We start from the raw sequence: 25569 nt of genomic DNA, 5'->3' as shown, positions 1-25569 counted from the left end.
ATTTACTAGGAAAGTCCACTCAAACATGATAATCCTAGGGTTTTCCTGGGCCCATACCCTGCAGTTGGAGGTTGCAAAATGTAACCAAGTTACCCCCCAACCCACAGTTTAAATTTTGTTAAGGCACGATCCAGAATTGGGAAACAAACAGAAGTGATAGCAGTAGGAGAGCATCACCAATCGAAGACACGTAATTAATATTGAGATAACTGTCTACGGAAAAAGCTTACAACACACTTAAGACCAACTTGAACAACACATGGAAAAGAGTAAAGCTCGGAAAATTATTTAAACCAAATGAAGGCAATCGAAGCAGCTCACTGATATTAAAAAGAAGGCTACGTTTGCAACCAGAACGGGGAGAAACTAAAACTTTGGGAACAAAAAGGGGCATAAATACACTTTTCCTAAACAATCCAATATACAATATACGAGAGCTTGAATTTACAATACGGTGTTAATATGGAGTGCTTTAAGCAGCGAAGTAGCCATTTGTTTCACCAACACTTGGCCTCCAGAGCGTTGCCCATCTCTGCGTTCCTCTATTAAATTCTGTAGCTTCTGAGGCAGATCATTCTCCACAATTAACTGCTTTGGCCGCGGGTGGTGCTCATAAACAGCCTGCCATGAGAGATTTATAGGCATTATAATAACAATAGGAAGCAAATACATAGGTTTCAACAATACTATGTATCTTAACATTATAAAAAACATGAATGAGTAGTATATACTCATAAAAAGACGAGGTCACACCCCACTCTATCAATCATAAATTTGGTCCTTGTGGTGCCTTAATCCAACATCATGGTTCAGTTACGAAAATTACAATTGACCAAACAAATAAAATCACAGAGGACATGTCATAAAAACACTAATAATATCCAACAGAAAACATGAGTCAGTTCTAAATCAAGTGATTTGGTTGTTATTCAGTTTCCCACTGTGATAGCGTTGCACCCCATTTAAACCCTTTCAGGGTCAACATTATTCTCTTTGTATTTTCTCAAAGTCATCACAGATGAACCAAGATGAGATTCAAGAAAAAGTATTCTCTCACCTTTATCAGTTTAAGAAGATTTAGACGGGCGATAGCATCCTGATGGTCCAGTCTTGTAATAAGCAGCGGTGTCAAACCATTAACAGCTAATGTTGTATTAATTCGAGATGATTTCCTGCATAAGGACAAAAGAAAAAAATGGTCGTTCATAAATGAGGCAACTTTCATAAATAAAAACCTTCCAGACATAAGACGGATTATTTTTTTATGGGCTTGCCAAGAGGCTATTGCCTTGTGAAACAGTTAATTCAAAAATGGCTATATATATATATATATATATATCACATACGTGATAATTTTCAAAAATGGCTCCAATATGTGCACGAAATACTGTTCTGGACAGCACTGGAAGAATTTCACCAATTTCTGAACTGCATCCTTTCTCAACAACGCTTGTTCCACCTTCCGGTTGTCATTGTCAAGAGCTAAACAAACAGCAATGGAATCCAATGCGGTCACAGACCAAAGCTCATCCTCGAGAAGGCTCAAGTAAACATCCAATCCACCATGAGCCCTTAATTGCTCCCTTGAATTACGTGATGCATGAGCCATATCACACAGTAAAGGCAACGCACATTGTTTCAAAGGAGAATTAGACTCAATAAAATGCATTAAGTGTGGAATTATTCCATTCTCAGCTGCTTGTTCCTGTCTTCTCTTGTTAATCTTGCAAAGATTGAATAGGGCATTGAGGACCTGCAAAAGAAGTAAAGAACAATGTGGTAATCAGAAAACTTAAGACAGACCAAAATGATTATAAAAAAAAGGACAAACAGTTCTACATAAAACAGATATGCATGAATATGTAAAACACAACCCGAAGTAATTTGCTCTGAGTGGCATGATTGTAATTTGTACTACTGAATACTGGGACATTCTATTAACACAATTATTTTCTGGACATGGTAGTACTTTTAATTGTTCTTTGCTTTTAGTTAGATTTTAAAAGTTATGCCTGTATCACCGGTGGACTTCTTGTTCACTGCTATTTACCTTTTTCTTTTCATTGTATATTAAGAAATTTCCTGTTTCTTATCAAAAGCATCCTATGTAGAGTTAATATCCATACAGACTAAAACACTGAAAATTTAAAGAGTTCTACGATGAGGTACATATGTATGCTGTTCTTAGAAATAAAAAAGAGCTGAGCATGAAACTTTTGGTGACCATGTATATGGACATTTTGTTATAGTATAACACCTATCGTCAGAAGATAAATGATTCTTATACAGCACAACATGGAACCGGAGTATGGAAGTACAATGTTAACTCTAAAAAATAAATGAGAAATTTTTTCAGTTTTTCTCAGCAAGGCAAAGAGGACAAGAACTTGAAATAAGATTTTAGAAACTTTTTCAGTTTTCCCAAGTACTTTTCCATTATAACATCAACTTTACTAAGATAATATAGTAGAACAATAAAGGACAGAAAGAGGTCACATACAAACACAAGTTGAACCACTTACGTAACTAATTACTAAAAAAGATCATATATAGTATCAAACAACAAAGGCTGTAAAATGCACAGCTTACAAGCCAAACATTCACTGTCACTGTTAGAAATAGGACAGAAGGCCCACCTCATGATGGATTTGAGATACAAGAGCTCCTTCTTTGAGTTCGAGATTGGGAATCAAATATTTAATTGCATCTGCCCGCTGAAGATTCTCTAGGCAGTTTGGATCAGTTGATAAATAGTTGACACACTTCAGTATCTGTAAAATGACAGAGCACCAACATTATCTAGGGTTACAGCACATAAATCACTGAAGATTAAGAGAAATGTAACTTTCAAAGTACCTTTAAAAGAATTGGGGGCTCCACCCTATTGAACATCTGGAAAAGACGGCTGAGCAAACTTTGGCTACACATGTATGATTTTACAGTAGTATCTGCTTGTGCAAACTCAAGCAGAAGATCTGCCACCTTTTCTAGGTATTCCCTTGCAACATCTGCATTCAACGTTGAAACCATGTGGGAAAGTAAACCTGATGATGTTGCACTGCCTGGCCTAGCATTTAGAACACCAGAACCAGACAGTACTCCTGATGCCGTCTGAGAGGCTATCCCAGAGGTCGAAGCAGCTCCTTTGTTAGATGCTAGTGTTCCTATCTCCTTATTTATTGTTTTATGAGAAATTCTAGCAGTGGAATCAAGATTCCCATTTTCTCTACCACGTTGAGAGACATCTGTATAATAATGAATAAATCAATTACCTCTACATAAATAGATAAAAGATGCCTAGCTGATTCAAAGAGCTATTATTAAGTACAAAAATATTATGTATAAAAAGAAAGCAATTAAAATTAATTTTTTTTGGGTGCAAATGTTCCTAATACGGGTGGAAGGATAATTCATGTTTGAGTCGTCAGCTCCTAACACCAGGAGAGCCAGTCTATATATAGTTTACATGATTCCAGAAGATAATACACATATATCCATGTACATACATATATGTTTGAGGATAAAGCTTTACGAATTACTAGTGACAGAGACAGTCATGTTCACAAATTATAAACTTAGAAACTGATTAGATAAAGAAAACTGTTACCTGCAAATTCAGCCATCAGGAAATCTAATTCACCATTTGTCTTCTTTTCATTAGACGCATGTAAAAGGGGCAATATACTTTCATGTCTCTCCAACCCTGGTAGGTGGCGTACATACTCAAGCTGGCCAGAAAAGTGTCTGGAAGGAGGCTCTTTCTCTAACAAACTAAGAAGGGGTCGGACTTGCTCTTGTTGAGCAGCTACTGTTGTGGGAAACCCATTTGATGTAACTTCCATCATTTTTGGAGGCCTATCTGTGGATGCCCTACTAGAAGAATTAGTGGCTCGCTGCTGCCTGAGGTCAAGATCTCCTCGTTCTTTGGTTGTTATATTTACTACTTTATCTACAGATGTTGAGTCTGGCAATTTAGAAGGAATGGAAGCTTCCACTACCGCACTGCTAGATTGCGCTCTATCCGTATCTAGATGAAGATATCTGGGGTCTGATTGATTGGCATCTAACCTTTGGGAATTTGAAGTTGAAGCACGTGCAGGTTCTGCTGTTCCAGTTGACAAATGAAAATCAATCATTCCATGCCTAGCCTTGGACAGATCATGCTGATCAGTTGTAGGAAGTGGTGCGTCACTCTGAGCAAAAATTGGATGACCAGAATCCAATGAACCAGACCGTGCGCGCTGAGCTGAACCATCATGTGGAAATCCACCCCCACCAGATATAGAAGCTAGACGAGTTGCCTCATTCAAGCTATAAAGGGTGTTAATAAGTCTGAGCAGTATGCCATTCTTTGCAGCTATGCGACAAAAATCATTTCTAGGAGTTGATCTCTGAAGCTTAAAGACTTGCCACATCCCGTCAATGGCTAGATGAACCATTTCCCTGGATAGAAAAAAGTCAAATCATATATTCACGTAGGCTTTCTTGCTTAAAAAGTTTCTTGGCTATTCAGAGTATATTTGTTGAGCAGTCATCACCAACGCTCATAGCCAAACAGTCTGACCAAAGATCCAATGAAGTTTAAAGTTGTAAAGTTGTGGATTACGGGTCCAGTTTCTTTGCATTTCTCAATTTCAATAATGTATCAGTTCTGTTTCCAATCCAAAAGAAAGGGAGGTGTGTGGAGTTTTTTACAAGGTTTTTGTTTCCATCATTAGAATCTAATACTTGGCAAGGACTGGTGCATTATGCATCAGCGTTTCACAAAGTGTAGCTAAAATTTTAATTAGAAGTTTCTTGGCCACAAAGAGTAGTCAATCATAGCCACCGGCCCTCGCAGCCAAATAGTTACTCACCAGTTTTAAATGAGAGGTTCAGGGTTCAACTTTGTCCATTTTCAAATGCGGACACTTTGTCCAAATTTTTGTAATGCTTAAGTTTTTTAAATGAAAATTTCTCTATTTTCAGTGGGAAAAGGGTTCAACCGATTAGAAACACAGGCAAATCCCTAGAGGAAGCCAAAGAGAATAACCCACAACCACCCACCAACAAACACCCCCCACCCCCCCCCCCCCCAAAACAGAGAGAGAGAGAAGCTGCAGAAAGTTGGGTAACTGTTAATTAGGTTACTTCTGAGTATTTGTGCCATTGTTTGTGCTATCACCAACTCGACCCAAAAATTTAACAATCAAAAACAGTTGTTCCACACACTTAACACTACAAACCTGAATTTTGCATAATCAGCCTCTAAAAAGCCCACCAGAACAGGTATTCCACGGCAAGCTATAAACATTTGCAATGTCAAGGGGCTGCAGAAAAGAAGCCGCTATGTCAACCTCAAACAATCTTTTCTGGTGAATAATGAAAGAAAATCATGACTAACTACAAGGAGCACAACCTTGACTGACAAAGCTGCTGTAAGAAATAAGCTGCTTCCATACGAATTTCCCGAGAATGATTAGGAACCGCAAAGCTCATTACCACTGGGATCTGTCATATAAATTAGCGATAGGCATAACTAATACCTAAAATTAACAATAAGCTACAGCATAAAACTCTTAGAGGTAAAAGACAGAGATAGAGGGAAGAAGCAAACATGGATGTGTGTGTGTGTGTGTGTGTACTCTGCTCATTAATGCAGAATTGTAAATGTATTCAATCTTTTTGAGAACTAAAAATGCCGAAAATCACATTAAGATAACAAGAAGTTTCAATGCTGCCAAGTTTAGTCCAAGTGAGCCGCTCTGTCAGAGCCTACAAAGATCCAACTAAATAATAACAAAACATAAAAACCTGATTGCATTAGTACTCACCAGACCAACAAGACAAGCATTTTCCTGGAAATCAGTATTATCTTTGATTATCTGATTTATAATTTGAAGCACAGAGCATATAACCTGAAAAGGTGGGAAACAATAATCACGTATAGCTGCAGTAAGGCTAATTTCTAAGTAGGCATGCATCTCAAGATTTCTCAAAAACATGACCAGATACAGTAAGAAAGGTTAACATACACGGGTTTTAGGTACTTCAAGCAATTCCATTAGAGGGAGCAAACCATGCTGGGCAACAAAAACACTTTTCTGCTCTGGGCGCTGATGGAAGATAGCAATGAGTTTCTGACAGGCAGAAACAATAACATCTTCTGATTCATCTGGTCTCAGTGACCCAACCAACCGGCTAAACTCAACAGCCTACCAAACAAGAAATAGCAGAAATTATTGCTTCTCCAAGTCAAAAAATAGCACACAAATATATATAACATTGGTGTGAAGCTTCTGCCTTACAATCTGTAAGGCATAACACTGCACCAATGTCTAACACTCACTTGAGAGTAAAAAAAAGTTCCTGTATCTTTAATAAATTCCTGTTTCTTACCCAAAAGATGAATAACAAATTTGACACTCATAAAAGAAATTGCATTTGTTAACCTCAGACGTCCAGCATCATAATATTGTCTCGTAAATAATGCAGAGACTTATAGACAGTTATCACTTTCTTTTGCAATATTTTTTTCCTGTAAATAAGGAAACATATATGACAATTTAAGCTAAGGTAAAATACAAGTTTCCATAAAACATACATTAGCCCCCATCTCCTTGTGCCTAAACATGCAGAAATCCCATATATGCTAAGCTATTGAAGCAACCTCTATTTCGAACATGGCAACTCCATAGCCGAGCCACTCCATTAAAGAAGGAAAAACTCTCACACATCCTTACATCCTATGACAATAGCAAATTCAGCTAAATGCATTAAAAAATACAAAATAAGTGTAAATACCTGTAGGGGAAAAAGGTTCTCTCCGGGCAACTTTTCATCAAAAACCTAATAAACAAAAACATATATTGCAAAAGGTGTCAGGGAACGAGTCAACGCATCAAACACGAGGACTCAACACTTGAAACATACCAAACCACCAATATCAATCACATCATCTTTGAGAACACCCATCATAAGCTGTAACAGGTTGCCACCACTGCCGTTTGCCTGACCCATTTCGCTCTCCATTTGTTTTTGAGCAATTGTAGCTCTCAACTTTGTAGCCAGGTCACTTTTCCCAGCATCATTAGCAGATGTAGTTCCTTGGTTCAAAATTGACATAGATGCAGATGTCGAAGCCTCAGTTGCCTTATCCTCCGGATGTTTATCCAATGGATGAAATAGATCATCCAAGGAAGCATCTCCTGGAGTATCACTAAATTTACTGAGTTCATTCCCTCCCAAAGGGACTGGCATCTTGGCAGCCTTCAAAACGACAGACACAAATCTAGGAGTAAGAAATATGAGGGATTAAACGTAAAGTAGTAACAACCAGAACTTCAAAATATGACACAAAAATTAACATTACCCAAAAAATAGAGAACACCAAACTGATGTCCAACATGCATAAAATGACAATCAAATAGTTAGATAAAATCAACACCAATTAGTGCAACCCTACCTTTTGAAAGCTACCGTCCTGATTTCTTTGTCCAAAACCGAATGATCTATACCCAACACCTTTTCCTCCATGTTTACCACTTACGTTTTTTGTCATTGATTCAGGAGATCTAACCTCACCATTCGCCAGCACTGCATCATGGTTACCCTTATGTGGTAGGTCATCAAGTTCAGTTGGGTCAGAGGTAGCCAATTCCTTATTAGAAGGTATTTTGTCAGAACCATTTTGAAAAGATGACTTTTCACGGATAGCTAATGTGGGAACCTGATCCGTCACATCATCTTCTAAATCATCTGTTTTCTCCTCAGAAAATTTTAGAACTGAAGCAGGGTCGTCATCGGATTTGCTCATATCAGAAACCTCAGTTGATAATAACTCTTTCTTAGAGTCCTGAAGTACAAAAAACCCAAGTCACTGGCATAATACCAAAGCTACTTCGCTCCCGAAAACTATTAAGCCTATAGTTTGCTTAGTGCAAAAAGGCAAAGACTCACTGTTTTAATGGTGGACGCAGCTACTTCCACTTTCTCTGCAGGACTTTCACCAGAGCCCTGATTATCACCATTGGAAATTTCTGCATCAATTGAAGCATCTTTTCTGCAAAGTAACTGGGTTTTTTAAAATAAATTTCCAAAAACAATCCCAACAAGCTAAAAGTTGTTCCCAAAAAATAAAAAAGTACTGACAATACAAATAGTTCAAAGGAAGCCAAGACAATGATGTGGATACACTAAAGATTTAGACAATTATTATACACATTATACAAATCAGAACAGAAGACATCGATGCTAAAGGAAAATGGTGCCAAGTATTCATTCCATAAGAAAGAACTGCATAGGATGAACTTGATTACATCTACCTTAGTGTTCCACTATGACGAATTGAAGATTGCAAAGCTCGCCGGCAGTTTTGTATCCAAGGGTGAGAAAGCAATGTCTTTGCATCAGGGCGGTGCCTAGCATCCTGAGATATGCAAGTAAATTGCTATGGATCAATAAAATAAAGTTAAATCTTACTCATTCTGAGTAGTTTCAGAAAGAGAACATCAAGGCTATGACTTGGGGTTACATTACTTGGGGAAACAAGTAACCTCAAAATCATCTCATTGAAATGGATGGACTGGACAACAATCCAAAATTTCAAGCTGTGTGCTGTGTCAAATATAAACACAGCATAGATAAATTTAATGCTAAAGTTACAGCGATTATCCCAAACTTAGAAAAGAACAATGGATCAAAGAATAGCTCTGCCTCACCTTCTTAAAGCACTGACCCAAAAAATCAGTAATATCATGAGATAAGCTGTCAGGTATGGGAGGATGCTCATCCTGAAAGAATTGAAGGCAAAGGGGAAAATGAAAACAAGAAAAGAAGAATGTCACTGTTGCCACGCGATGTTTAAGCAAATTAGCTTTAATGGGAATTTCATGAACACAACAAGAATAAAGGAGGGGGCAAGAAAAGAGCTTCTAACTGCAAGCTGACATCATTTTGGGCATTCTATTAGTTAATAAATGACCAGTTCAAAATCATTAGTAAGTGCTTCCCTCACTACCAAAACGAAAATGCATACAGCTTGAGAAAATTAGGCTAAGTAAACAACAAAGTCTATTTTGCAAAAAGACTTGACAGTCTTCTCAGAAACAAGTTTATCCTTAAAAAAATTCCAATAATAAGCACACAAAAACAAAGTTAAGCACACCTGAACAATACGAAACAGTGCTGGCATAGGCTGTAGATCATAGTAAGGAGGTACACAAGTAAGAAGTTCAATAACAGTGCAGCCAACACTCCAAATGTCCGAAGCGGCACAAACCCCCGACATTTCAATCACCTAAAACATAGATCATTTTCATCAAATTGAGACCTCTCATTCACAAATTCATAACTGAATATAAAGCATGATTCATGCTTTTTGTCAGCACGGATTCTGCATGCTGCAGAAAACAAAATTCATTTGACATCTTACATTTACCCCTTGCATGATCATGCTAGTCTGTTTGTGTGGGTTTTGTCAAGATCAATAATTTTTTTTACTAAGGAGTAACCAGCTTTCTTTAATTTTTTTTTTAATACTTAATTTGGGAATTTTAATAAGGGGGGAAGAATTGCCTGTAAAAGTATCTTTTGTCTCAAAAAAGGAAAGAAGTACCTCTGGGGCCATCCAATATGGTGTTCCAACAACTGAATGTGTATTGACATCCGCCTCAGTCAGTTTTGTCGCAACACCAAAATCAGCAAGTTTCACAAGCCCCTGAAAAGGACAGATCACACCAATCAAGTAATATAATAAGTTATGGACATTGCTTGGCTCCTTACATGTAAGGAGCCATTCCTTCTTACAGACCAATCACAGTCAGACACATTTGCAAAAGTAACTCAACATAACTAACAAAAAAAGATTATTTATGCATGCACATAAAATCACCTCTTTAGTTGTCAAAATATTTGCACCCTTGATATCCCGATGGATTACACCCTGTTCATGTAAATACACCAACCCCTCCAAAACCTATATCATAATGAATATCAAGTTAAAATATCTGAATTGCACACACATACAAATGACAAATTTCAAGGACATTAGTGAACCTGAGCAATGTACACAGCTACCAAAGATTCTGGAAAAGGTCCAAACTTATTTGGCTTGATAATGTTTGCAAGTGAGCCATTCTCCACATACCTACAAGTATAACAATCAAAACATCATTGAACAGGAGAAAACAAATACAAACAAGATAATCAACACTAGGAATATGCTCGATGAAAGAGACATTGACATTTCAAAAAGTTCTTTTAGTAATAGAACAGTCATAGAAACATCATGCGGAGTTTTCACAACAGAGTTTCCACAGGACATATTACGAAAACTTGTGAGCTCCCTTACTCTAGGACTATGTGAAGATGAGTCTTTGTCTTTAAGGATCCAAGGTACTTCACAATGTTTTTGTGGTTTAAGTTCTGCAAAAATAAATTGCAAATACCGTAAGTACCGTAATCAGTATGTATTTCCTTCAAAAGGCACTTGGAATGGGCAGTATTAGCTGCTGCATAAATCATAGTAGGTTAGCAAAGGGCTGCTCAGCAACAGCATATCAGAACAAAATGCATCACAGCACCGTATAGAGTGGGACAAGTTGAGAGAGGCCAAAATTTCAATAAGCTTTTTGCTAAAATTTTAACCAACAAGAAGACACATAAATAATACCTAGAATTGACTGCAACTGTTTAATAAAGAACATGAACAAGGTTAAACATGTAAATGTGAGGGACAAATAAAAAAAGTCAACCCATTTCAAAGGGTCATTGTTTAAGCCCCATAATCTTCATCTGAAACAGGTGCTGCTGACGTGCAATGATGGGACATGATATATAGTAAGATAAAATTTCAGCTTAGGGTATATAACTGACATCATAAAAGCAAACACAAGAATACAGGAAAAAAAAAACTGTACCTTGAGCAAATCAATCTCTTGCTAAGATGTCACCGCATTGTACAACCAAGAAGCGATCATATGAAAAACAGCACCCAGTGAGCCAAATTAAAGTAGTACACATTGGAAACATCAAATGTGGAAGAGATGGTATGTTTAAGTAACACAAAGGAATAGAAATCATAATTTTGATTTCATGTACATTGCTGAATTTGCAAAAATGTAAAAATTAATTCTTCTGGGAGAAACAAACTTCAAGACAAGCCATATCTGCATAAATACATATGTATTTTACAGAAATTAACCAAAAAATTGTGCTATTTCAGTAAATCAGCTTCCAGAGAGATTAACATAAAGAAGAAATCTTAAGCGCAATCAAGCTGATGAACTTTTAAGAAAATGACTTTTGAAAAAAAAAAAATCATGCAACTTTATTTCCTTTAATTAGTTTCATGTAAAAATAACTAAAAATTGTACAAAGAAAAAGCTGGTCCAACCATTATAATGTTGAGATCCTCCTGAGCAATATTCTCCAAAGAAACTTGTTTAATAGCGACAAAGTCTCCATTCTCCAAATCCAACCCCTTGTAAACTCGACCATATGCTCCCTTTCCAATCTCATCTCCAAGCATCTACACCAAAATTATTTAAATAATTCAAATTCTGACCGAAAACATGAAAACCTGAAAATATTTTATTGATATCTTAAGACCATAGCTAGTTGTTGACGAATTTATCTTAATTCTTTGAGAAGCAAGTAAGTTGGAATAGGGGGCGGGGGAACATGTTGAAATACTTTCTACCAGTCAAAGACATCTACTTGAGCAACAAATACTAGATTCAGCATTCCAGTTTCTAAGCAACTAAATGGAGAGGAGTGTCATTTGAAAGCCACAAACCATGCAGCTGAAAACCACAAAATTCATAACCTCAAAACAGTTAGGACTCTAATGCTCAATTAAGAAATTGCAGGGAAAGAAAAACACAGCAGTGTTCAGAAGCATATACATACATACGTACATACATACATACATACATACAAGAAGGAGAGGGAAAGACCGCCCAACAACCAACTGACCAATCACAACTAAGTCGCTCACTGGACAAGCTACTTTCATGTTTACCATACGCAAAAAACCTTCATAAATCAATACGATCAAATTCAAAAAGAACTTTAAAACCACAGTCGTAGAAACAAAACCCTAATCCTCCATTTAGTTGCCAATTAATGCGGAGAAGAAATATAATCGAGAAACACTATCCACATTCTGATTCTAATATCTTTACCCACATTTTGCAACCAGCCAAACACAAATTAGACATTACATATGCGTCGGGAAGCAGAAAGTGTAGATTGCAAAATTGAGCTGTCTCTTCTTACATATTTGTTATCGAGAGTCTTGGATTTGTGAAAGTGGGACGATCCCGCTTGCCTAGACATCTCGGCGGAATCGGCGACTGCTAAGAAACCCTAGGGAAAATGAACCATGAGAAGAAGTAGCAACCGAGAGAGCCAGAGAGAGAGAATTAGGTTGTGATGCGCGAGATTGCCCGGATTCTAGGAAGGGAGGCCCGAGCAGAGCTCCGACGCGTACAGAGAGAATGTAGGGGATGCTCCGATTGGTGGGGTGGTGGGTATTTTTAAGAATTATTCAGAATTAAGAATTAAGGTGGTGGTGGTGACATGATCATCATAAAAACTATCATCATTCGTCACATAACCAAATTAAATTAAATTAACCGACTAAAGAGAGAGCACAATCCGACTCAGAAATGATGATGGGGCAATTGGACAACAGCGAGGATACTTATGTCAATTAACGACTTAGAAAGGTCAAATGGAATGGGAATGTTTTTTGTTAGAAACAAGAAGTGGCCAGTCATGGGAAAGGGAAGAGGGGTGATTTGGTACTATCCACAAAGGATTGATGACTAAAATTTATCTCTATAATTCTCTTGAAAATGATAGAATTATGAGAGATAAGTTTTAGTCATCAAACTCTTATGAATAGCCTTATTTCATCCTCCAAGTTAGACAACAATATTTATATTATGTCTTGATTGCTAATCTAGTCTAGTCCAATCCTCCTAACAAATTTGATATGTAATCAAAGCGCTTTGTTTCGATGTAGATGGTGGAATAATATTTTTCTCTCTTGTTGTCATGTCGGGTGGAATATAAAACTTTTATATATCAAATTGACACATAAACCATCAAATTTAAATTTAATATTAAATATTTGACATCTCCCTTGCAGATAATCTTATCTACCTTTTTTACTAGGGATCTTCTCAATTATGTGGAATTTATAAATTCGATGAGTCGCACGATCCGATATTAGAAGTATGATTGATCAGTTCCGATCTCTTGAACCACATGAGTCCAAGATATTGTGGTCACTCACCGTTGGATATTAATCCAATGGTTGAAAAAAGTTTCTTAAAATGAGTGCAAGAGTAAGTGAACCGTTGAATTTACATCTAACATTGAGTGACCACAAATCTCTTGGACCCCTGTAGTCCAAGATATCAGGACTGTATGATTGATATATAAAGCAAAAGTCAAAGAATAATGAAACATTCAAAATACTAGAAAATCCCCTTAGTTAATGCAAACATTAAGAATGAAAATGATTAATTAAATAAGAATAATATGGTAAATTCACACTTTTTCATATGCTACACTTATCACATTTTTATCCCACATGATGTGACATATCCATATAATATGACACATCAATTAAATCAATAAAATATATTTTAATTAAGAAATTTAGAAAAATAAATACTTGAATAAATTATAAAAGAAAAAAATGGTAAATAATTTTAAGGGAGTAATGCTACACTTACCACATTTTTATCCTACATTTCTATACCACATGATGTGGCATGTACATATTATATGCCACATCAATTAAATAATAAAGTGTATTTTAATTAAGACAATTAGAAAAATAAACACTGGAATAAATCATAAAAGAAAAGAAAATATTAAATAATTTTAATTGATGTGGTTGTCCACCTCATATGCCACATATGATATAGGAATGTGGTATACAAATGTGATAAGAGTATTATTATTCATTTTAAGGTGGTATAAAAATGTGGTAAAAGTAACATTATTCATTCAAAAAAATTTAAATTAAAAACAAAATCAGAGACTTAATCACACGCTTTGGGTTGCATAAGCATCGCTTACGTGGCACAGTACATAATGATGATGTGATGACACCGGAAACATCGACACTAACTAAGCCAAGTCATAGCAACATCATCGGCCTTGATTGTAGGGCCATGATTATGCACGCTGCGAATGCGGATGCGGCACCATAGGTTAACAACATTGTGTTGACAAAACGAAGCTAAAACGCGCGTTTAGTCATGTCTTCATGTTTGACTTGAATGGACTTGATAAAACTAGCTTGTCTTACAACAATCTCAAGATCGGCCCGAAATGCCAATGAACTTTTTTGCTTTCTGCGCGGAGCCAATGAAATGGCCATACAGGATCATCAGGCAAGGCAACTCAATAGATTTATTTTTTATTTTTACCAAAAATGAAAAAGATGACAAGACCCTGTCTCCTTCTCACTAAATTGGTAGAAACCTTTCTTCTCAAGATTGTAGACTTACAATATTTGGATGAAAACTTTGCAAATAATTGCTTTTCATATTACAGTTCATAATTTAATTTCACTTCTTGTAAGTAGTTTAATTTCTATAAACTGGATGAGAGTAAGCCTATCCAATTCTAAAATGCTTTTGAGTGGGCCTTCGTGGCATCATTCATCTCAATTTCATCTGTGCAAAAGACGTTGCAAGGTTTACTGCTTCATTTAGACGAGATGCATCTGTTCCCTGAGACTCACAAATCAATGCAAAAATTAGCAGAGTATGCGCTATATAAATAAAACCCACTTAAATCTTCATATTTCTCTCATTATTATTCTGATACAGAATGATATCGTTTTTACACTTCCCTATGGAAAAAGTTCAAGCAACCAATTATGTTTCTAAAGCCATACCTTGTTCACTTTTTTATTTATTTATTTTTTTTAAAAACCTAGAAATATACAACCATGCTTCACCCAATTGAAAAACCAAGTTTGATCTCACTTAGGTCTACAAACACTAACCTGGCCAGTCGCAAGGCCACCCTTTCCTTTACCACACCTTCCTTTCAGGGGACCCAGAGATGCAGTCAACCACTCTGACACCTCCAACTGGTTCCCTTTGTCTCCTGGTACGCCAGCACAAACCACAGCCTTATTTGTGGTTTCATCTGTGCTGAAAACCATGGCAGGCATTCCCTGTCCATGTACCACCATTCAGAATTGATCAATATCATTGCGGACAATCATCAAAAGATACATTTAAAGTATTTCATGACGATGACTACTATTCTTGCATTGCTCAATTCATTGTGATGGATTTCCATATTATGTTTGATGAAAATAAGACACCTTTCAAATCGCTTAAAAGGCTAAGTAGAATAGCGAAATTATGCTACTGACCTTCTTCTCTATGACTTTCACAACTGCCTCGCGAACTGCAGCCGCATCCAAACCAACATCAACATGGGATACACAGTAAGCTTTCCCATCTGAAGCAGCAACTTCGGCCATCTCAGTTGCAACCTTCACAGCATTTTGCATATTTTGCTCAGCAATAATCTTTTGTGCCTTCCTCACTTGGTTCTGTTGGAAGGAGCAAGAAATATTGTAGTTCAGGATGCACATACAAATATATAAAAATAAAACAAAAGTAAACTGTGTCGGTAAGAAAATAAACAGGAAAGGGACAACAGGCAACGAAAACAAAAGTGATGTCTTGCCTAGCTGAAATACCTGAAGTACAGCAATTTTGGCCCTTATTTCAGCTTTGTTAGCCACTGGAATTGGTGCCGAGTCCACCCGAGACTTTAAGGAAGCTACTTTCTGTTAAAAGGAAAAACAAATGTGGGTTATAAAATATGATTAGTAAACAAAAGCACATTTCTTAATTAAAAGAAAAGAAAAATAAATACGGCAAAAATTTGCATCATGTTTATCAACGTTTCAACAAACAATTGATATATATATATATATATATATAATGATGAAACAGAGATGAGAGTAGTCTTCTTTGATGAGTTTGTTTGAGGTGAAAGATCTGCAGAGCCACCCAATAGTGCTTTCACGAAAACCAGTCCTGGGCAAAAAAGCTGCGGTACCGGTGGTGGTGTCATAGAAGTAAACGCTGCTGTCGGATGGAGTAAGAACTAAATGCCCAGAGCGCCAAACTAAGAATCACCGCACCCACGAAAACACCAACACCATAAACCCTGCTTTTAACACCAAACTCCAGCGGGTCAAACGGCAGCTCTTGACCAAGCCTAGTCTACTAAAATAGGGCTACAGCAAGCAAGCTTTTCCCCTTTGTTTGTTGTGGGCCGCGCCTCACCGCAGGCACGGAATGAAATCTGTCCCCCAGGACAGCTTTCTTTATAGAAGATGCCAGCGTTAAAGAAGATGCTACTAGCGCATTGTACTGGCCGTAGGGGACAAGCCCTCGTCGATTGAGAGGAATAAGCCCCTCGCCTCACTCATCAACTGTTATCATGACCTCTCGATTCTCCCCGGATTGGGTTTAGGGTTTAGGGTCTATATATATATGCTAATTTTTAAACATCCAAACTTTTTAAAAATGACCACCTTTTCTTTCAAAAGTTACTTTTCTCCAAGTTTCTTTCACAACAGAAAATGCATGTTTGTAGTTACAATACCCATAACACTATGAATATATGCATCAAGGTCCACCAAGTTCAAAGATATGGCGCAATTTGAATACATGATGCCACACTAAGAAAGAACTGATGACCTGACTCTATCCAAGTCAAAGTTATTTGCTTCTTCATGAATTCACCAATTTATGCAAAACAGAGCTAAAACCCTAACCCCTCCCAATCGACCAACACTACTAAATAAAGGAGGAAAAGTATTGAAAATAAACATAATTAAGATGAGGTTACTGCAACCCTCAAGGGCTAAAGTAGATGTGATAAACTCATTCCCAAACCAAAAAACAAAACAAACAAATGGGGAAAAAATAAAGAAACCAACCTTCTCCAGCAAGCTTCCTTCAGCCTTGGACGCTTCATCTACTTCCTGCTCAAGCGAGTGTGCCAATTCAATTGCCTTAAAGGCACCATCAGTTGTGACAGCAGTTATCCTACGTATTCCCTTGGCAATTCCCTCCTCAGATAAAAGAGCAAAGGCCTTGGCTTCCCTCGTATTTGATATATGAGTCCCTATATGTATCAAAAAGATAAGTTCAACTGAAAAATAAGGCAATGCTCCAAGACATTTTCATTAGAATAGGGCATTAACCTCCACAAAGTTCTGCTGAAATTGATGACCATTCCTTATTTTCAGGGTCAGCCAGGAGGTCCTCAACTTTTCGCCCAACAGCCACCACTCTTACTGGGTCAGGATACACCTACATCACAAGCAACAACCTATGCATCACACAAAACAAAATATAGCTATTGGGGTGATTAAATAATTATGTTGGCATTCAGGAGAATACCTCTCCAAATACAGCCCTTAAACCATTGATACGCTTGGCTTCAACCAGGGTTACCGCCTTAGCAAAAACATCCAATTCTGCTTTAATTTGCTCATTCACAATTGACTCTATTCTTCTCAAATTGTCAGGTTCTACCGGCTTGCCTATTCAAGTTCCACTAGCATTTTTTAGAAAACCCAATAGACATAGATAACATAATCCTCTTAACTCAAAGGACTAACTTGAAAAGCTTTACCATGAGAAAAATCAAATCTTAATTTTTCAGGAAGAACAATAGAACCCTTCTGGTCAACATGACTGCCAAGAACTTCCTGCATTGATATATGCTGAACATATTTAGGAACTATATAGACAAAACAGTAGATAATTTTTTTATGAAAAAAAAGTAAAAAAACAGTTTTTGGGTTGTTGGAATTTGAGCATACCCTCAGAGCAAAGTTCAACATGTGTGTGCAGGTATGGTTGGGTGCAATGAGTGTACGTCTATTGTAGTCAACCTGTACCAGCGAACTCAGCAAAAGTTGAAACAAAAAAAATACATATATATACACATATATACAGACTATAAGCAGAAAATTGAAGGCAGAAGTACCTTGCAATTTACTTTGTCACCAACAGAGAGTTTGCCACTCTCCCCAGAAAAAGAACCAATGTGAAGAACAAAACCTCCATAAATTTGAACATTGCAAACTTGAAATGAGAGAGAGGATCCTTCAAGTGATCCAGTATCAAAAATCTACAAGCAAAGCAAATCAAACCAGATGCACAAAACCCACCATTACAAACAATCAAAACTATCTTGCGGGAATGCAATATAATTGTTAGAACTCAAATCCTACTAACATAAATACAACTTTCAGCATTAACTTAGTACATGCACACACCTAATTCTTCTGATCAAGAAGAATATATGATGCAGGCTATATGATAAATAAGGAAAAGCAAGATCTAGAATCCAACAAATCTTGAATTACTTTTTGTTTTTAGTTCTGTTGGTTTATTTTTATCAAGTCCTATCACATTTTACACGTATTGTTGAGATTTCCTAAAGCAGTCAAAACTTTTTTTTTTTCAGATCAGTAGCAGTCGACAGATTTGTTTCCAGTCTCCGTAATTGGAGCCCGTGCAGAGATATTTATATTCATACGTGCGCTGATCCACACTCCACTATCATATTTGACACTAAAAGCAGCTCAAAAGTTCTTAAACATGGAACCTGTTTCACACACATAATCCAAAGACTTTTAATAGTCAAAATGATGGTGGAAAAAATTAACCAGAATATACAATACCTGACCACCTTGCTCAGCATAGAAACTTGTTGATCCCAAAACTATACCAACTTCATTTCCGGCAGAAGCACTATTAATAAACTCAGAACCGGTGTAAATTGCTTTTATCACACTTTCATGGTCCTGAATTGATTATTAAAAAATAGGAAAGTAATTATCAACAGAAAATTGATTAATCCCGCATCACAAAGACTCTACTCATGGAAACACTTCTCAAAGTAATTTTTTCATACCAGAGAGTTAACATTGAATAACAATCAGAGTGTAGATATATAAAATATCTAACCTGGCACCAGATAAATTTAAAGCTGTCATCTGTTGCAGCAACCCCCCTCTTGTGCAATGCAGCAGTAGCATCGGCATCCATAACAATAGCACCACCAGCTTGCTACAGAGTTCAAGAAAAAAAAAGAAGGTAACATGAGTGCACAGCCCCCTGTATATTTTGTTCACAATATACAATTGTGTCACTTATTTCCAGAATCTTCAATGTTTCTCTTTAAACTACCAGCGTCATATGAAGAGAAAAAGGTTTGGACAACATCTGAAGTTGACACTAGATGTGGATGTGATGTAACCAAAAAAAAATAAAAATGCAGTACCTTAGTTTGAGCATTCCTTGATCTTTCCCGAGCCTCATCCATAGCATTATTGAAACCCTCAACATCAACTAGTAACCCCCTTTCCTCTGCCATCAACTGGAGGAAGAAATTATAAGCGAACAAAGTCATGTATAAAAATATATCCAACAGAACAACAATGAATTTCACTGTACCTGTGTCAAATCTAATGGAAACCCATACGTGTCCCACAAGACAAAAGCATCCTGCAACCAGAATAAGAACAACGTAAGTCACAGTAAGGTACAATGACCATCTACAAACATAAGCACTCGTCCTAATCTGTTAGCCATAGATAAAGGAAATGATCAACAGAAGATTAATTTAAGTTAGTGTATCCATTTCTGTACATAGCATCGCAACTCATCCACACTTATTTAGCTAATTGTCAACAATGTTCCAACAAACTTGTGCAGCATCTGCAATCAATTTAAATTCAAGGAAGGTGAACCTATACCAATTATACATACTGGATAACAGGTCTCAAGAGTTAGCTTTCTTATCATGGATATGAGAATCTTTATGCATGATGCACCAAGAAAATTTTGTGAAGGACTTGGTTTTGTTGACACAACTGTTGTTAAAACCCCAATTTTGAACCTACTAAATACAGAAAACAACTGAAATTTCATAAACTTTGAAGGAGAACAATTGTTGGGAACTTAAATGAAATGTTCCGTGAAAAGCTCCTCCCTCTCTTTTGTGAGAACAATTGCCACAGAAATGACTTCCTAGAGCATAAGAACAATATAAAATAAGGGAAAGATAAAAAAAAAATATTCAGAAACGCACCTGCCCACTAAATGTTTTCCCTTGAACATCCTGAGCAGCCTTCTTAAATCTTTCTATTCCCTGAAAAAAAAAAAAAAATCATCAGTAAATCAAATAGCTCAGTCACAACAATTACTTTGAATTACCTTAAATGCGATTCTTGATAAACTTGACTTTTTTAAAAATCCTTCCATTTTCAATTTACAAACACAATCCCCCTGTTGTCGCATTGCACTTTATACATATGCTTTCTAATAAAAAAAGGATGCAAAGGAAAAAAAAAATCAAAAGCAATTAAAAGAACAAGGTTTGGTTTAGCGCATGTGATCGAAACTGAGGTTATCTGCAACATATTCACTCATAGAGCCTCTTAAAAGCATGAGGGTTGCTAAAGTCTATTGCAAGCAGTACACGAAGAGTGTGCTAAATAAAAGAGTTCACACTCCACAACCAAAAGCACTACTTCTCAAGGGCACTATACTTCAGGTATAAATTTAATTCGCCTATTATCTTACAAATTCTGTTCTGCAATCAGTCCATGATACTTGCAGCAAGACTTAAAAACTGCCATGCCAACTCCAAATTTGAGTTCCCTATACCTAAATTTTTTTATAAAAAATAAGAAGCAAGAGGCATGCCCATACAGAATTCATTATATAAATCCAAACCTTCTGTAAAGTCTTCTCAAAAGTTTCTTCCTCCTCTTTGATTATCTCCCTAATATGTGCTTCATGCTGTTTCACCTCTGGAAAAACGTCACCCATCACTGTCACCAGAATGCCTACAAGCCTGGATATAACACATTCACAAAAGATCATATCAACAATACATAGAACTACAAATCAGAAACATTCAGAAAATGGTAAAATTTCCAGATAGCACCTCAACTTTAAAAGAAAGAGCAGGAGAGAGTGAGATTTCCAAACAGCAGTATATGTCTGTCATTCTTACCCATTAAAGAATCCTTCTTTAGCTTTTAAGACATCATTTCCATACCGAACAGCCCGACGAAGAATACGCCTTAGAACATATTCACGACCATCATTGCCTAAAAAAAAAGAACCCCAGAAGTTGAACTCTTACAATTTACTCAAAAAAAAAAAGGTTCAGAAAGGATTTAACAACTCAAACAAATTCATATCTTAAGATGTAGCCAATAAAAATAATATGAATGTCGATGTGACCCCTATCACTACCAACTCAAAAGAAAGAGTGAATTCTAAGAGCTTCAGATTTCATGAGTAAGCAGCAGGGCTCAGGAGTGAGGGAGGGGGAGCACTGAAAATTTCTCTCAGATAGTATGCTGACTTTTGCACGTATCTTGAAATATTTTCTTTAAAAAAATTGGATAAAAACTAAAGAATGATGGTGATTCCTAAAAATTAAATAAGAGAAGTCAATTTTACTCACTTATTAGGATAAGTCCATTTAGTCACTGATCTTCTAGTAAAAAGGGAAAACATCCTTTCCAACTAGGTTAAAAACCAAAATGCAGAATGTGCTAGCAATCCTTCAGCATAAAATCCAACATCTCTATGAATACCAATCACAACAAAACAATTCACAACCCTGTCCATCAATGGATGTGTTTGTTTTAAACAATGGGAAACCCACACCACTGAACTCAACTTGAGTATAAGGTAGCAAAAATGGTAAACTATTGTCTGCCTACCTGGACGAGACCCATCAGCAATGGCAAATGAAAGAGTTCTTATATGATCTGCAACAACTCTGTATGCCATGTCAACTTTGTCTACATCATCCAGCCCAACTTTCCCTGAATATGACCGAGCCCCTGTTGCCTACAAATATATTGGGTTAAATGAAAATATGAACATGAAGCAATATAAATGATTGGAATGGAAAATGACTAGGAGTTTGAATGCAGATTTTACTAAGACATAAGACCAAAACAGATCAGTCTTGTCATGTGGATCACCAAGCTTCAATGAAACCTCAGAACGAACAGTTTTATGTTCAACTTCAGGTCTTCACTAGGATCCAGGATTCTTTTTACAAGAAACATTCTTCATACGAATATAAAACATGTTCATCATAAGGAGCTGCCCCCAATCAACAAATCTGGACTTTGTAGACGCTTTTTTTTTTCCGTACAACTTTCTAGATGCTTAAATGCTTTTAACTCTTAAAATTTGACTGTTTTCCTACTTTTCTGCGTAGGGGTGCCCCTCTATGTACTCTATACATAGTTTGGTTTGCCCCCCTTTGTGGATATCTTAAAGGTATTGTTGCTTTCAAAGACCCTAAACGAAATTGACATCTCACCTGTTGGATAGCATCAAAGATGGGCATGAAAACATCAGTATCATAATTGCTCATCTTGTTCTGAAGTACAGAAGTTAATCTTTCGAATCCCATCCCAGTGTCAACATGCTTAGCAGGCAGCGGTTTTAGAGAGCCATCACTTTCCCTATTGAACTGTTGGATAGTAATCAAGCAAAACAGTTCACTAAATTAACTATAAACATCATTAACCAGAAAGAGAAGGAATAAAATTATGTGACACTTGCAAGGTTATATTTCATTTTTTGATGTTGTGCCGACCATAACAAACCAATACAAAGGACGCTTGTACTTGTGGCAAGGTTAAGATCACAATTCTGGTTTTCAATCAATTTTCTGGACCTAAATATAAGGAATACAAATTCATATATGAAGATCCAAAAGACACGCTGTCAAAGTTATACCTGAATAAAGACGAGATTCCATATTTCAATGCAGGTAGGATCGTCATTGTTGACTAAGGATGCAGCATCACGATTACCTATTCTATCATAATGAATTTCAGTGCAAGGACCACAAGGACCAGTATCACCCATCTCCCAGAAATTATCCTACATGTGGGGAGATAAGAAAAAAACAACAAAACACCAATAAAATCAATTAGATAAGGTCATTTAAACCAGATAAATAATCATTATGAAATTGACAAACGGGAAAAAAATTATCATATAAGTTCAATTTACAGCCCCCTTGGCAACATTAGCAAACACAAATCAGAACCAGAATGAAATGCATATCAATCCCGAGAACAATAAGGTCTGTGTATAAATACCAATCACAGCGTTAAGAAACAACCCTGCAACTACCAACAGGACAAGACATACAAGCACTATTTCTACAAGAGCTTGTTACATCTTTTGGATCATCATAGGGTCTTCCACGTACAATTCAGCACATACACGTCAATGTAATGTAGAGTTGAACAAAACAAATTCAAAAGGATGGAATTTCCAGAAAAATGAAAGTTCTTGCCAACATAAAACTGTTAAAGAACTAAAACTTAAGAAAATCATACCTTACACCCAAAAGGTAGTACCCGAGCAGATGGTAAAAACTTAAGCCATATATCTCTAGCTTCATTATCAGGAGCAAGACCAGCCTTCTCATCACCACCAAAATAGGTGGCATAAATTCGATCTTCTGGCAGCTTATAAACCTGCATATCAAAAAAGGCAAATTATCAGCCTTGATATAGTAACCGGTGATGAAACTATGCATTGGGTCAAATCTGCTTGCCTGGGTGAGAAGCTCCCAAGCCCACCCAATGGCTTCTTTCTTGAAATAATCCCCAAAAGACCAATTTCCAAGCATCTCAAAGAAGGTATGGTGGTAAGTGTCTTTTCCTACATCATCGAGATCGTTGTGCTTCCCACCTGCTCTAATACATTTCTGCGTGTTGCAAGCTCGAGTCAGCTTGCTTAACTGAGTGTTTGGGTCAGCTGCGCCCAAAAAGATGGGCTTGAACTGGTTCATACCTATGCAACCGAAACAGGCATGTAGGGTTTTTCAAAGAAACAAACAACAAATGAAATAGAGGGGGAAAATTCAAAAATCGGAAGAAAATTCGGTGACGAACCAGCATTGGCGAATAGAAGAGTGGGATCGTTGTGAGGCACAACAGGGCTAGACTTCCAGTAAACGTGGCTCTTCTCCTCGAAAAACCTCATAAACGTGTCCCTGACACGCTTAGCGGGCCACTCCACCCCCTTGGATTCGACGCCCGTCATGGTGGTACGAAACGACGACGTTACAGACAATGAAGAATAGGAGGCTAGTTTGAGAAGGAGGCACTTGTAGGAGGTGTTGAGGGAGCGATTGGAAGAGATGGAGATTGAGAGAAGTGACGGCGCCAGACAAGCGGGAGTAGGAGGAGAGCGAGGGTAAAGTTGTGTTAGTTGAAGGGAGCGGAAGGCTATTGTTCCTCTCTCACAGAATCCACTCCTCATTCATTCTCTTTTCAATCGGGTTAACCGGTAACGCCAGGCCACCCTTTGTCGCGTAAAATATAATCTATGCCTGCCTGCCCCTTTACCAAGGAAAATTTATACGCGTTACGCGTATACTCGCCTAGAATGTAGTCTTAGGGCCCACAGCCCGATTTTCTCCCCTTTTTCCCTGTTTTTTTAAATAAAAAATAAAAAATATATTTCCTCCTCTTTTCTCTCTCCCTCTCTCCCTCTCTCCCTCTCTCTCTCCCTCAGTTTAAATTTTGATTACAGGGTCTGCATGGTTGATCTTATTAAGGTTAAGCTTTTTGTGATCTTAGTATGATTAGATTGATCAATGAAATTTAAATGCAGATTAATTCATTAAAAAACACACACACACACACAATCTTCCCATTTTCTTGTTATTATTAGGAACCAACGTAAATCAAGTAAATATATAATTGCTAATCGAATACTATAAAGAAGTTGCATATATATGCATATGGGTTTCAAACTGGAAACAAAATACAGAAGCTTCGCTATAATAATGGAGTCTCCAATTTCCTTCCACGATACTAATAGTAATTAATTATTAAATTGAAAAATTAAATATAATTACAAGAAAAATTAAACTTGAATATATACGAATATTTAAATAGTATAGTCGCGCGGCTACACGTCATCCTGACGGTATTACTAGCATTTGATTAATATATTTGAATATTTAAATAATATAGTCGTCCAACTATACATCTTGAATACATATGAATATTTAAATAGTATAGCTGCGCGACTATACTCATTGAATATATATGTATATTTAAATAGTATAGCCGCGAGGTTATATTTTTGAAATATATTCGAATATTTAAAGGGTAAAGCCGTGCGGCTATAGTCTTTTGATATATTATTATTATTTTAGTGAATAATTAGTATTAAATATTTGAACTAATTTCATAAATTACTTAATAAATAGTAATTAATTATATTAATTATCTTAAATAATCTTGTGGAACTTAAAATTATTTTTAAAATAGTTTCAATTATTTAAAAATCCTAAAAAATTATTTCAGTGTTCAAAAAATGAATTTTAGCCACCAAATCATAAATCCAAGTCACAACGTGATTTGATAATATCAACTAATCTTTGGAGTTTGAATGAAATACATGAACTTAAGTCCTGGATTGGAAAATAAGAGAAAGTCTCTAC

At 36.6% G+C, this 25569-nt stretch overlaps 2 protein-coding genes across 3 annotated transcripts; both read right to left on the bottom strand.

The window, feature by feature from the left end:
* Positions 1–178: 178 nt before the first annotated feature.
* On the bottom strand, positions 179–12763 carry LOC117627071 (MAP3K epsilon protein kinase 1-like). 2 transcript variants are annotated; one of them, XM_034358977.1, is made up of 24 exons: positions 12259–12748; positions 11375–11509; positions 10899–10919; positions 10331–10404; positions 10036–10126; positions 9872–9955; positions 9596–9697; positions 9146–9277; positions 8700–8771; positions 8304–8407; positions 7939–8041; positions 7445–7834; positions 6913–7248; positions 6784–6828; positions 6015–6194; positions 5814–5897; positions 5399–5490; positions 5226–5309; positions 3608–4443; positions 2857–3245; positions 2637–2771; positions 1347–1753; positions 1058–1172; positions 179–621 (listed from the first exon to the last, which is right to left on the bottom strand). In XM_034358977.1, exons 1-24 carry the CDS (start codon positions 12316–12318, stop codon positions 445–447), a joined length of 4248 nt encoding a protein of 1415 aa, XP_034214868.1. In that variant the 5' UTR covers positions 12319–12748; the 3' UTR covers positions 179–444. The 2 variants fall into 2 exon arrangements, with proteins under 2 accessions (XP_034214868.1, XP_034214876.1); XM_034358985.1 differs by lacking the exon at positions 9146–9277 and having other exon boundaries at positions 445–621; positions 12259–12763.
* A 1628-nt stretch (positions 12764–14391) lies between these two features.
* LOC117627978 (alanine--tRNA ligase) lies at positions 14392–24446 on the bottom strand. The gene is made up of 23 exons (XM_034360311.1): positions 24008–24446; positions 23668–23906; positions 23447–23587; positions 22836–22982; positions 22414–22566; positions 21800–21929; positions 21079–21175; positions 20796–20916; positions 20149–20208; positions 19512–19562; positions 19339–19434; positions 19023–19124; positions 18737–18859; positions 18037–18180; positions 17870–17941; positions 17680–17755; positions 17445–17587; positions 17246–17354; positions 16979–17166; positions 15725–15814; positions 15392–15574; positions 15014–15187; positions 14392–14735 (listed from the first exon to the last, which is right to left on the bottom strand). The coding sequence occupies exons 1-23, from the start codon at positions 24375–24377 to the stop codon at positions 14664–14666; spliced, it is 3081 nt and encodes a 1026-aa protein (XP_034216202.1). The 5' UTR covers positions 24378–24446; the 3' UTR covers positions 14392–14663.
* Positions 24447–25569: the final 1123 nt, after the last annotated feature.

This window comes from Prunus dulcis, chromosome 1, assembly GCF_902201215.1.
Source record: "Prunus dulcis chromosome 1, ALMONDv2, whole genome shotgun sequence".
NCBI lineage: Eukaryota > Viridiplantae > Streptophyta > Magnoliopsida > Rosales > Rosaceae > Prunus > Prunus dulcis.
Note: the sequence above shows the minus strand (reverse complement) of the source record. Positions and strands in the feature narration are given on the sequence as shown.